The 13,136-nt window shown below is 36.8% G+C and overlaps 1 protein-coding gene across 3 annotated transcripts in view; it reads right to left on the bottom strand.

The window, feature by feature from the left end:
- Positions 1-13,136, bottom strand: part of Atp11b (ATPase phospholipid transporting 11B (putative)) — a 103,502-nt gene that overhangs the window by 17,100 nt on the left and 73,266 nt on the right. For all 3 annotated transcript variants that reach the window (XM_085682342.2, XM_085682341.2, XM_085682343.2), the window contains exons 22-25: positions 5,071-5,216; positions 3,716-3,775; positions 1,597-1,724; positions 658-796 (exon numbers count right to left, since the gene is read on the bottom strand). In XM_085682342.2, the coding sequence (XP_085538468.2) occupies positions 658-796; positions 1,597-1,724; positions 3,716-3,775; positions 5,071-5,216 (473 nt within the window). The remainder of the gene's footprint in view (positions 1-657; positions 797-1,596; positions 1,725-3,715; positions 3,776-5,070; positions 5,217-13,136) is intronic.

The raw sequence follows: 13,136 nt of genomic DNA on the forward strand, positions 1-13,136 counted from the left end.
ATTACCTGACAAATTACTTAAGCTCCTGACTTCTTATATCATTTGTAAAATGAGGGTAAATCTCACAGATGTTAGTAAAATTTAAAGTATCCAAAAAGGATAAAGTTTCTAGAACTTAAAAGGTGAATGGTAAATAAATGTGATTAACAATGGAGCATCAATTAGCACTCCTTTATTTGAGGGTACCTTGTCGTCTACCAAGAAGATACAAAATGTAGAAATCATATTGAACCAATGCTTCTTTCTCAATCTTTTAAATATGCAGACTTAGAAGTTCTAAAATCAATTAGTATCAACTGAAATCTTCGAGTGGCAGTGTCTTCAGGAATATGGTGGCAAGTACTCTGATACAGGCAGGCAACTTTGACCTCTAGTAAGAACTCCATGTCCTAATCCCGAGGATCGGATTTTACTTAAGACATGCTATGCTGTATTTCCCTAGAAAGAGGGCAGACAGCATTTTGCTTGTGTAAGTCACACTTGGTGACTTCTTTGGAGGGTGAGGAGTAAGCTCATAAAGACCAGGTCTCTGCACGTTGACATCCCATTCAACTACAGGCAAGGCAGAAGGCATCTGGGGGTCAGGCTACAGAAGTGACTTATACATATTTATCAACATTTTAATATTTTTTAAGCATTCTCACTTTTTTTTTTTACCTGGCCATTTCCAAGCAGAGATGTATCTTTCCCCACAAGAAAATAGGATCCAAAAAAGAAAATGAAGGCATGGCTGAAACCCAGGATGGTCCAGTAAAGAAATGCTTTAATGCTCAAGAGACGGTTTTTACTAATGTCCCTATAATTATTTTTAAAAAGAAAAAGGAACACATTAGGATTAATTTTTTAATTTTCTAGGCAATTAATTTAAACTGATAATTTAAACAATAGAATTTTAAGATGACTAAAAATATCAGCATAAAGAATAAACCTAAATTTGCAAACAATCATTTCTAATAATTTATAACAGCTCAGAGTTCATATACCTTTTCATTTGATAATAACAACACAAGCACAGTACTTCAGTGTGACTGTGAAAAACCTGATTATCTGTATCATAGTCTGCTCCCATCAGTCTCTGCCATGATCATCTCTTAGTGAGACAAGCTGGAGTCAGCACCAAGGTGCCTCATCATCTTCATTGAGAAGTTAACCGTTATGGGAATAGCAGACTGCCATGAGTTTCCTGGTAAACTAGAGAAAGCTACTCTACACCAGAACTGGCTATGTCTCTGACTGGCTGAGGATAGTGGCTGGGCCTGACAGACTCGACATCTCTAGGTTTTGGGGGAGTTCTGAAAAAAGCTGTAATTATTCTCCTTCATTTGCATGTTAACACTAATAAATTATCTAATAGTAGAACATAAACAATTTTTAGGAACTCTCGATGCTATTAACAAGCGAGTAACTTCTCTTGTGTACGAGGAGTAGAATACTGTGGACAACAGTCCAAGGGTGGAAGTGTTTACTCTTAAAAACACCAGAAACTTATGGAAAATTTCCTTTTAATACTGAAACACTTTAAGCCATGCAACAATTATGCTTTAGTATTTATACCAAGACACTCCCTATACACATCTGATGTTAGAAAATACATACCGATAGAGGGTAGGCTTACTCTGTAACACATGAGGGTCTATATGTTGTTCCAAAAGACTATATATGAGAACAGGCAGGGAAGTAAAACAGATATTGTACAAAGTCAGGTACACGCTGTCATACAGTGTCTAAAAAGAGAAATAAATTGGAGGGATTTTGAGATTCTAAGTTATTTCTATTACACATATAATAGTGGAAAAGTATTAAAAATATGTACCTTAATTTTTCAATTTATGCTAAAATCTATTTTAAAGAGTTTCAATTAATAAATGTGAATTATTTTAGTATAGAATCTATCTATACTGTTCCTAGATTTATATCTGTGGGACTGAAATATTTCACTGATAGGTTTTTAGTTTTCATAATGTAGTAAATTGGCTCTCCATCTCAGAACTCCTCAGTTTGGTCAGTGGGATGTGGTTTTACAGTCCTCCTATAAGCATTCTAGGATCCTGGGGCATCTCTGTTGGGCTATACATCATTTTCTCACCTACCTTCGTCTGTACTGCCTAAATTACTGAGCCCCCCCCCCATGGAGGCTGTTTTTTTTTCTTTTAAGTGGCTTAAGTCCTTGATGATCTCTTCCTCTCAAGTGTTTTAGCTACTGCTGCTGATACTAATGCTTTAACTCTTTACTTAGGGTTCACACAATGTTCCTAATGTCATTGTGCTGAGGAGTTTTTGTCAACAAGATACAAACCAGACGTATCTGGGAGAAGGGAAGCTTAACTGAAAAAATGCCTCCATAATATTGACCTGTAGGCACTATTGCCCTGATTAATGACTGATGTGGAAGAGTCCAGGCCACTGTGGGCGATGACATCCCTGGGCAGGTGGTCCTGGGTTGTCTAAGAAAGTAGGCTGAGTGAACAAGCCAATAAGCAGTGCTCCTCCATGGCCTCTGTTTCACTTCTTGCCACAGGTTCCTACCTTGAGTTCCTGCCCTGACTTCCCTCAGGGATGGAGTATGGCCTGAGAGCTGTAAAGTGAAATAAACACTGTCCTTCCCAAATTGCTTTTGGTTATGATGTTTTATCATAGCAATATACACCTTAATGAAGACACTTATTAATACTATCTCTTTGAACACCCAGTCAAAATATATCTGGTTCCCATTGTCATATGATCTTATTTAATGCAGGTAAGCTATTGCTAGTAATCAATGTCTATGAAGGCATTTAAGAGTTAAAGCTCTGTATTGAAAATAGGGGAAAAAGCAATTATGAAAAGGAATGATTTTTTTCTTTTCTTTTTTCTTTTGTTTTTTTTTTTTTGAGACAGCGTTTCTCTGTAGCTTTGGAACCTGTCCTGGAACTAGCTCTTGTAGACTTGGTTGGCCTCGAATTCACAGAGATCTGTCTGCCTCTACCTCCTGAGTGCTGGAATTAAAGGCGTGCACCACCACTGCCTGGCAGAACTAATGAATTTAATCATAACTGAAGATTGTGTAATGCAGCGATCATTTTACGATACATAGTGAGCTATGTGAAAGGGTGATTATGCAAAGCCAGTTTTTGAGGTGAGATTTATGTAATCCCTGAACCAAATCACTAAGGCTATCCCCAAATTTTTAAAACTTCAGGATCAGCAATCAAAAAAACGAAGTGAACCTCTGTCTGACTTGGTCTGACTTGTTGTTGATTCTACAGAAACACCATAGATAGTTTGTACAAGCAGTCAGTTATTAAGGTCGGGAAGTTACTAAGAGTACTTGATGGAGTGTAATACTCAGCATTACTGGAGGTGGTGGTGGTAACTCTCCCCTGTCATTCTACCACTTGGGAAGTAGAGGCAAGAGGACCACCAGTTCAAAATTACCCCTGACTACATAGTGAGAGGACACCTGGGGCACATAAAACCTTGCACAAACAAACAAACATACAATAAATGAAGAGAATTAATGGCAGTTTGAAAAAAGTCCACAATTAACATATATTTTGGTTTTAACAGTAGTTTCAAATTAAAAGCCAGAATAAATATTATGACTGTTAGGTGAATTAAATAAATATACCTACTTATTTATACAACAACAAAATAAATGAAATCTGTTTAAATACTTGTCAAGATTTGAACACATTACTTTTCTAAAAGGACAAACACAAGCGTCTATTTTACTTACTTGCTGAGAAAACAAACAGTAGAACTGATATAAAAACTGGGGTGTGATAAAGCACACATTCTGAAAAACAAGACAAAATGGGAAGTAATTAAAATATTTACAACCCAAGAGAAAGAAGTCTTAAAATGGTTATTAAAGTATCTAGAAACAGAATCTCAGTTGACACTGTAAGATGCCTTTTCTCTAAAGACACGTCCATGGAAAATGAAAACACAGAATTCTCATTTTCCGCTTAAGGAATCACATAGATATTATAATAAATATTCTTAGTTCCTATCAGTTCTAAGCAGTAAAAGTTATGTTTTAACTCCTAATTTGTATCATAGATACTATAATATGTAATCGTTGCTCATATTTCAGGGCTATGACAATTTGATATTGCTGAACTACTTAAGGCACACAAGTGGCACTATCTTAACATTTTTCTACCTCAGTATCTTTCATATCACAAGTGAAGCTAGAACAACAGGCTAGAAAAACTGTCACATCATCTCAAGGTAATACGACTTTTTATGTTCTATCAGTTTGTAACTATTAATTACACAACATATATAATATATTCTGGTGGGTTCCACTGAATCTCATCTTTTTTGAAAGGGTCCAATGAGAGAACATTATTTCAATATTATAATCTGTTTTATTATACAAATAAACCCTCTGTAACTGAGGCTTATATTACACATTACACAGGGCTACCCTTGAAACAAAAAAGATTAAGGAGCTTTGCTATGAATCCATGAAATTAAAGCTTCAATTAAATTTACTAGACCAACATAAAATAGTTTTAAGCAAATTACATTTTTTTTTGCAGTTGAGTTTACACAGGATACATTTAAGTGTAAATTTTGATGCTTGATAAATTTATATACCATAAGATTAGAGAACTTTCTCAAAGTGTATGTTTGTGTGCTTTCTCATTTTTGACATTTTATTGTGTGTATGAGAGAGAGACGGTGGGGGTGAGAGAGACAGACAAAGAGAGAAAGTGAGCAAGTTCACACCATGGCACATATGTAAAAGTTAGAGGACAACTCACAGGAGTTCTCTCCTTCTACCATGGGGTCCTGGGTTTGAACACAGGGTATCAGGCTTGTTGACAAGTGCCTTCACCCACTAAGCCCTCTGACTGACCCAAAAATGCTCTAATAGCCCCCCCTTTCAAGCAATCCTACTCCCTGTGTCTTGGTGGAACAGATGACCACTGATCTGCAGTTGGAGCAATAAATTTATTACAAAACAGTTATTTTTGTTTAAAGAAACTATTTTAGGAGTAATTTGAATGTTTGTATCATTTTTAAATTAGAATTTTAAGTTAAAATATCAATAATTGATCCTTATAATCCAAAGAAACTCACCTTATAAAAAAAATACTGTACAAGGGTAGCTATTCTAATATAATAAAAATGACCATGAACAAACAGTAATTTGGAGAGGAATTTAAATCTAGCTACTGCATAGTCACTGTTCCTTGCAGCTTGTCTTCCTTCTTTACCCATGATGCCTGTAATAAAGAAGACAAAAAAGGCATGTTCACTAATAAACAATGTCTAATTTTCACAATATATATCACTTTGAACTATTTATACTTGCTGTAACACTAAATACTTATATACAGCAGTTAGCTCTATAATATATATGCTTAATATAAAAGTCATATATATACCAGGCATGTAACATCAATTTTCAAAGGATCAGAAGAAAATGATAATACTGAAATGTTCAGATCTAGTAGAAGCATCAACTACACACTGATGAGCACAAAGTGCTAAACTTCTGATGAGCAGGTGGCTCTAGGACATCTTTAAATTCACTAGTTCAAAACAATATAAAAAGATGAAAATTCAGGAATTTGAACCCAATAAAAATAAGAATATTTTTATGATTTTAAGCTGTAGTGTATAAATGAATGCATTTTAAAGTAAAAAATAGATTTTTCTATAAATTTTCAATAAATAAAATAAGTAAAAACTGTACACTCAGAAAGCAATGCATCATTTTACCTGGAAAATAAGTCTTCTTTTAACAAATACATATTTTCATAACATTTTATTTATATTTTAATGAGTGACTAACCATAATAAACATTCAAGTGTGTATGTCTAATTTATTTTTGCTTTCTTTCTTTTTTTTTTTTAAAAAACCAACAGGTCTTATATACAAAACTACAAAACAAGGTGTTTTTTGCTCTCAAGAATAAAAACACTCTTTTTAAAAGTTTACAGTGGGGACTGTGGTGGTGCACACTTTAATCCCAGCACTCAGGAAACAGAGGCAAGTTGATCTCTTGAGTTTGAGGACAGCCTGGTTCACACAGAGTTCAAGGCAAGACAGGGCTACACAATGAGACCCATTTTTTTTGGAAAAGTATGATCATGAATGATGGAGATATCACTTCCAAAGCACTTAAGTGAATGATATGCACACAGAATCTATTATATTCAGCCAAGTTTGCTCAGGACAGTACAGGACCACAAAGGCCAAGTGTCAAAGCAACAACACCAGAGACACTGGGGATGGGAGTTTTAAATCTATGTTTAGGTATAGAAGTGGATTAGTATTAAGATAGAGGTACACAACAAACTCACTTCCATATTAGAATTCAAAAAAAAAATCAGCCTCAAAGTACCCATCGTGTCACAGAAACCCAGGATACGCAAACTGCAGAACTCTGGGATAACAGGCAGACAATCACAACACAGCTTATAACCCTCAGGGCCCAGTATGGTTTCGGTTCTCAGAGTAGCCAACAGCAACTTGACTTCAAAGCACATCACTTGGCTTAATCCCTAGGACTTGGATCTGCTAGCTACAGCTACATGTCAACAGCAGCCAGGCTCTTCTTCCTCCTGGGGGAAGGCAGGCTACAGAAAGTCAAGCCAGTGACTGTGTTGCTGTTAGTAACCCTAAACTACGATCCAGGTTGTTCAGAATGGGTGTGGGGAGGGTTCACCTCCAGTGTTTCCAGGGCTGGGTTTTGCCATAACTGGTAGCTAAGTTGTGTGGGGACCAAGCTGCCTCACGGCCTCAAAACTTACATCAAGAACAGGACTGACGGCAGTGCTGATGGTAGTGCAGAGACATGGAAAGTTAGTATGAGCGAGAAAAGGAGAGAGCGCGTGCAGAGACTTGGTGGTGCAAAATGAATATTTTTTTAAACTTGGAGAGATGTGTCACTCAATCCTGTGGCTTTGGTGAGAAAGTTTTCAGAGAGAAATGACAGCAAATAACGTTTTGCGTCAAAAGACATTCATATCTGTTGGCAGACTTTGAGCTGTCCTTAGGAAACCCTCTTAGCTGGCTGTGTAACGGAAATACTCTGCTTCCCTCCTGTGTCACCTGCTGTGAATGCTGCCTGGCCCATGCTCCCTGTTCCTGAGCTGGGAGTGTGGGGAGAAGGTGAACTGAAGCTGATGAAGCGAATGTGGACTGAGCTTGGCGGTGTGCTTTGCAGAACTTGGAGGCAGAGTTCCCCAGGGAGCTCATGAAATGACAAAAATGTCCTAACTGGACAGGCAAAGACAGTAATTTAGTTACACCACCTAGAGAAAACCAGGTTTTAAAGCTTTTATCATTGGAATTCTTTCAGCATACTGTATATTTGACACATATAACTAATGTATCATCCACAAATGTGATTATTTGGTTTTCATCTTACATTTGTTTATTATGTGTATGTATGCATGTGTGTGTTTTTGAGATGAGCTACTACTCTGTAGCCAGGCTGGCCTGGAACTTCACAGTCTGTCTCAGTATCTGAAGTCTCTGTAGTCAGCACTGAGATTACAGATATGATCTGTAAATATCCTGATATATATATATATATATATACACACACCTTTATCAATATGTTCAACTATTTTCTTAAACAACCTAAAACCAAAAAATCCAAAGACATGAAATTCCTGGGTGACATGCTGGGAAGAATTCAATGGGAAGTGGGGCAGAAAGAAGACTAGGAAGTAGGATTAGAAATATATTATATTTGTATATATATAAAAATGTCAAAGAATACAAATTATTTTTAAATGTTTATTTTCTTGTTATAAAATCCTACATACATAATTAGAAGGTTAACAGGCACACAGTTGAAACTTTTGTACAATAATGGTGTACCAATTTATATTCTCAATAATGTTGCCAAATTTATCAATTTTTATCATTATTGCAATCAGACTACGTTGCATTTTTCTGACAGACTGTTTTCATATACTTGTTGTTCATTTAAATGGTTTCCATTTTATGCTAGCAGATGGCTCATCTCCCTTCAAGTGTCTACTTGAGTGCATTCCTCTTTTTAGTGTGCTGACATCTTACACTATGAGGACTAAGGCTTTGCAATCTAGTTTGCAATTATTCTTTATTAGTTAGTCTTTAAAACAGTTTTCAGAGTTTGTTTCCCTGCCACAAACAGTGATCATTTCCTTACCGTCAACTAAGTGTCTTGGTGTGGTATTGTGATTCAAACATCTTTACATAACTCAAATAACAAAATTACTCGTAAAAATTTCTCCAGTTACCTTTTATGACCTCAAAGAATTACTTAAATTCTTACTTCATCTGGAATTTGTTTTGGTAAAGGTATTAAAAAAAGACATACAACTTCTTTCTTTTTCTTTTTGTCAAATAACTTATTGTTGCTTTTCTTATTGAAGCTTTATGTATTTCCTTCGCTATATACTAAGCAATGTATCCTTGTATATGTGTGCATGTGTGTACCTGTGTACGCACACTTGCCCATGTATGACATGTGTCTGCAAATAGTGGACAAACATGGATACAAAGCACCTTTTCTCTATCATGCTACCATGGTTTTGGCAAAGGGTCTCTCACTGAACCTAGAGCTTCTTATTTCAGTTAAGCTAAGCTGTGTAGAAAAACCCCTGGTGTCAGGCGGCACCCACCCCAGGGGGGACCTGGGGTTACAGATACCCACTATGGCTGCTTTTTGTGGGTACTAGAGAGCTGAACTCAGGGGCTAACTGCCTAGGAAGAAGCACGTTAACCATCAACTCATCTCCACAGTCCCTAAGTCAGTTTTATATGCTTACTATATAGTGTAAAATTATTTAAAAATTATAGTTGAGAATTACTAGAAATAGTTTAGAAACCACAGAGAAAGTTGAAATTTCAAAATGAATTATTTATCACCCCAAATAGGGAGGGCTGATTTTAAGAGATAAGTAAGAGCTATCAGGCCTCAACTCTACCCATCATGACACATCATGAAGACTCTTCTGGGACAAGACTCACTCTCCTCTATTCTGGGACTGTAAACTTCAGTGGAGCCACTTTACATACTACGACCCACAGTCCCCTTCCTTGTTCTTCATTTGTAAAATAATGCTGACAGATCAGATTAGATTAAATACTAAAATATTCATTGGTGAACCACTGACAATACAATTAATAGTATACTGAATCCAATAAAATGATTCCATAATAAGAATGGAAACAAGGAAAATATTTTTGAGAGATAACTACAGTATGGTCTTAAGAATACAGAAAATGATAAACCATTAAAATCAGAAAAGTAGAGAGCAGGCCTCAGGCAGTGAACTCCATGAGAGCAGAGTGGATCCAGACCAGGGTCATTTGTGGAGGCAGGACTAGGCCAGCAACCTAGGCCAGAGCAGGCCTGAGGTGGTGAGCTCCACGGGAGTGGGAGCAGATACAGTCCAGGGACATTTGCAGACCAGGACTGAGCCTGCAACTTGGACCAGAGCAGACCCGAGACAGCAAACTCCACAGGAACAGGTTCAGGGGAGCAACTGCTGAATGAGTGAGCAAGAGACAAAAGACTGCCGTGGGTCCAGATGTAAATCTGGGACCTTCAAGGGAGTAGACCTAAGCCAGGACCCCTGTCGGTCTGGGCATGAGTCTAGGACCTCCAAGGAACTAGGACCTCTGTGGTTCTGGGCATGAATCTGGGACCTCAGAGGGAGTAGGCCTGAGTCAAGACCTTGGTGGGTCCAGGCATTGGTCTGGAACGTCAAAGGTAATAGGTAGGAACCAGAAACTTCTGCAGGGTCTGAGTGTGAGTCTGGGACCTCTAAGGGAGTAGACTGGAGCCAGAGACCTTTGCAGGACCAACCCCAAGTCAGGGAGCTCTGCAGGAACGGATCCAGACCAGGGACATTTACAGAAACAGGTCTGAGCTGACAACCTAGGTTAGATCAGGCCTGAGACAGCAAACTCTAAGGTTTGCCCAGGAATGCTGAACAACCTCCAAGAATACGAAGTTACCAGTGGGGCAACTAGAACCATGGCACTAACTGTACCATGAGGAACAACCATATGAGCTTTGGATTCACTGGCACCTAGAAGATTATTCAACAGAATCTCAGACAGCCCCAGCCACACCTATTAGAGGAAAAGATAAGTAGAAAAGGTAAGAACACACGCAACACCACAAAGAGCAACACGACACCAGTAAAACGTAAAGACCCTACAACAGCAAGATTTGAACAACCAAATATGGATGAACCAGAAGAAAATGTGACCTAAAAAAATAACTTCAGGAGAATGTTTGAGACTCTTAAAGAGGAGATAAGAAATTCCCTCAAAGAAATGGAAGAAAAGACAAACAAAAAATTGGAAGACATCAGCAAATTCCTTAAAGAAAACAAAGAAAAAAGCAATCAAACATATGAAAGAAACTATTCAAGACTTGAAAACTGAAATAGAAACAATAAAGAAAACACAAACTGAGGGAATTATAGAAACAGAAATCATGAGAAAATGATCAGGAACCACAAATGTAAGCATAAACATCAGAATATAAGATGTGGAAGAGAGAATCTTAAGTGTTGAAGATACAATAGAGGAAAGACTCATCAGTCAAAGAAAATATTAAATCTAACAAAAGCTTAACCCAAAACATCCAGGAAATACGGGATACCATGAAAGGCCAAATATAAGAATAATAGGTATAGAAGAAGTTCAATTCAAAGGCACAGAAAATTTATTTAACAAAATCATTGAAGAAAACTTTCCCTACCTAAAGAAAGATATGCCTATGAAATACAAGAAGCTTACAGAACACCAAATAGACTAGATCAAAAAAAAAGTCCTCTCGCCACATATTAATCAAAGCACTAAACATACAGAGTAAAGACAGAATATTAAGAGCTGCAAAGGAAAAAGGCCAAGTAACATATAAAGGGTATACCTATCAGAATTACACCTGACTTCTCAGTGGAGACAATGAAAGCCAGAGGCTGTGGTCAAGCATTATGCAGACATTAAGAGACCATGGATACCAGCCCAGACTACTATACCCAGCAAAATTTTCAATCACCATAGAAGAACAAAATGAGATATTCCGTGATAAAACCATATTTAACCAATACCTAGCCACAAACCCAGCCCTACACAAACTACTAGAAGGAAAATTCCAACCCAAGGAAGATGGCTACACCAACAAAAACACAGACAATTGATGATCTCATACAGCAAATCCCAAAGAAGAAAAAAACGCACAAATTAACATCACTAATGATGAAAACCAAATTAACAAGAGATAGCAACCATTGGTCATTAATATCCCTTAATGTAAATGGACTCAACTCACCCATAAAAAGGTGCAGGCTAACAGATTGGATACGAAAACAGAATCCATCCCTCTTCTGCATACAAGAAACACATCTCAACCTCAAAGAGAGACATCATCTCAGAGTAAAAGGTTGGGAAAAATATACCAATCAAATGGACCTAAGAAACAAGCGGGTGTAGCTATACTAATAGCTAACAAAATAGACTTCAAGCTAAAATCAGTCAAAAGAGACAAAGAAGGCCATTTCATATTAGTCACAGGAAAAATCCATCAAGAAGAAATCTCAATATTGAACGTCTATGCCACAAATACAAGGGCACCCTCATATGTCAAAGCTTCTAAAGCTTAAATCATACATTAAACCCCACACACTAAGAGTGGGAGACTTCAACACTCCCCTCTCACCACTGGGCAGGTAAATCAGACAAAAAATGAACACAGAAATAAGAGAACTAACAGATGTTATGATTCAAATGGAGTTAACAGACATCTATAGAATATTCCATCCAAACAGAAAAGAATATACCTTCTTCTCAATACCTTAGGAAACCTTCTCAAAAACTGACCACATACTCGGTAACAAAACAAACCTCAACAAATACAAAAAAACTGAAATAACCCAATGTACTTTATCAGATCACCATGGTTCAAAACTAGAAGTCAACAGCAATACTAATTCCAGAAAACCCACAAACACATGGAAATTAAACAATGCTCACTTGAATCACCAATGGGTCAAGGAAGAAATAAAGGGAGAAATTAAAGACGTCTTAAAATTCAATGATAATGACCACACAACATACCCAAATTTATGGGGCACAATGAAAGCAGTGTTAAGAGGAAAGTTCATAGCACTAAATGCCTACATAAAGAAGCTGGAAAAATCACACACTAGTGAATTAATAGAACATTTGAAAACTTTAGGACAAAAAGAAGCAAACTCACCCAAGAGAACTAGATGGGAAGAAATAATAAAATTGAGAGCTGAAATCAACAAAATAGAAACACAGAAAACAATACAAAGAATCAATGAGACAAAGAGTAGGTTCTTCGAGAAAAATCAACAAAATAGACAAACCTTTATCTAAACTAACCAAAAGGCAAAGAGAGAATATCCAAATTAACAAAATCGAAAATGAAAAGTGGGACATAACAACAGACACAGAGGAAATATAGAGAATCATCAGGTAATATTTCGAAAACCTGTACTCCACAAAATTGGAAAACTTAAAAGAAATGGACAACTTTCTGGATAAATATCACTTGCCAAAATTAAATCAAGACCAGACAGGCAAACTAAACACACCCATAACTGCTGAAGAAATAGAAACAGTCATCAAAAGCCTCCCAACCAAAAAAAGTCCAGGACCAGATGGTTTCAGGTCAGAATTCTCCAAGATTTTTAAAAAAGAAATAATACCAATACTCCTCAAATTATTCCACACAATAGAAACAGAGAAACATTTCCAAACCCCTTTTATGAGGCTACAATTACCCTGATACCCAAAACACAGAAAGACATTACTAAGATAGAGAATTACACACCAATCTCACTCATAAACATTGATGTAAAAATACTAAATAAAATACTGGCAAATAGAATCCAAAAACACATCAGAACCATCATCCTCCACGATCAAGTCAGCTTCATCCCAGAGGCAGGGATGGTTCAACATATGAAAATCTGTCAATGTAATCCACCATATAAACAAACTGAAAAATAAAAACTACACGATTATCTCATTAGATGACGAAAAAGTTTTTGACAAAATACCAACATCCCTTCATGATAAAGGTCTTGGAGAGAGCAGGGATACAAGGAACTTACTGAAACATAATTAAGGCAATATACAGCAAGCCAACAGTCAA

Source organism: Myodes glareolus, chromosome 20, assembly GCF_982192425.1.
Source record: "Myodes glareolus chromosome 20, mMyoGla1.1, whole genome shotgun sequence".
Taxonomy (NCBI): domain Eukaryota; kingdom Metazoa; phylum Chordata; class Mammalia; order Rodentia; family Cricetidae; genus Myodes; species Myodes glareolus.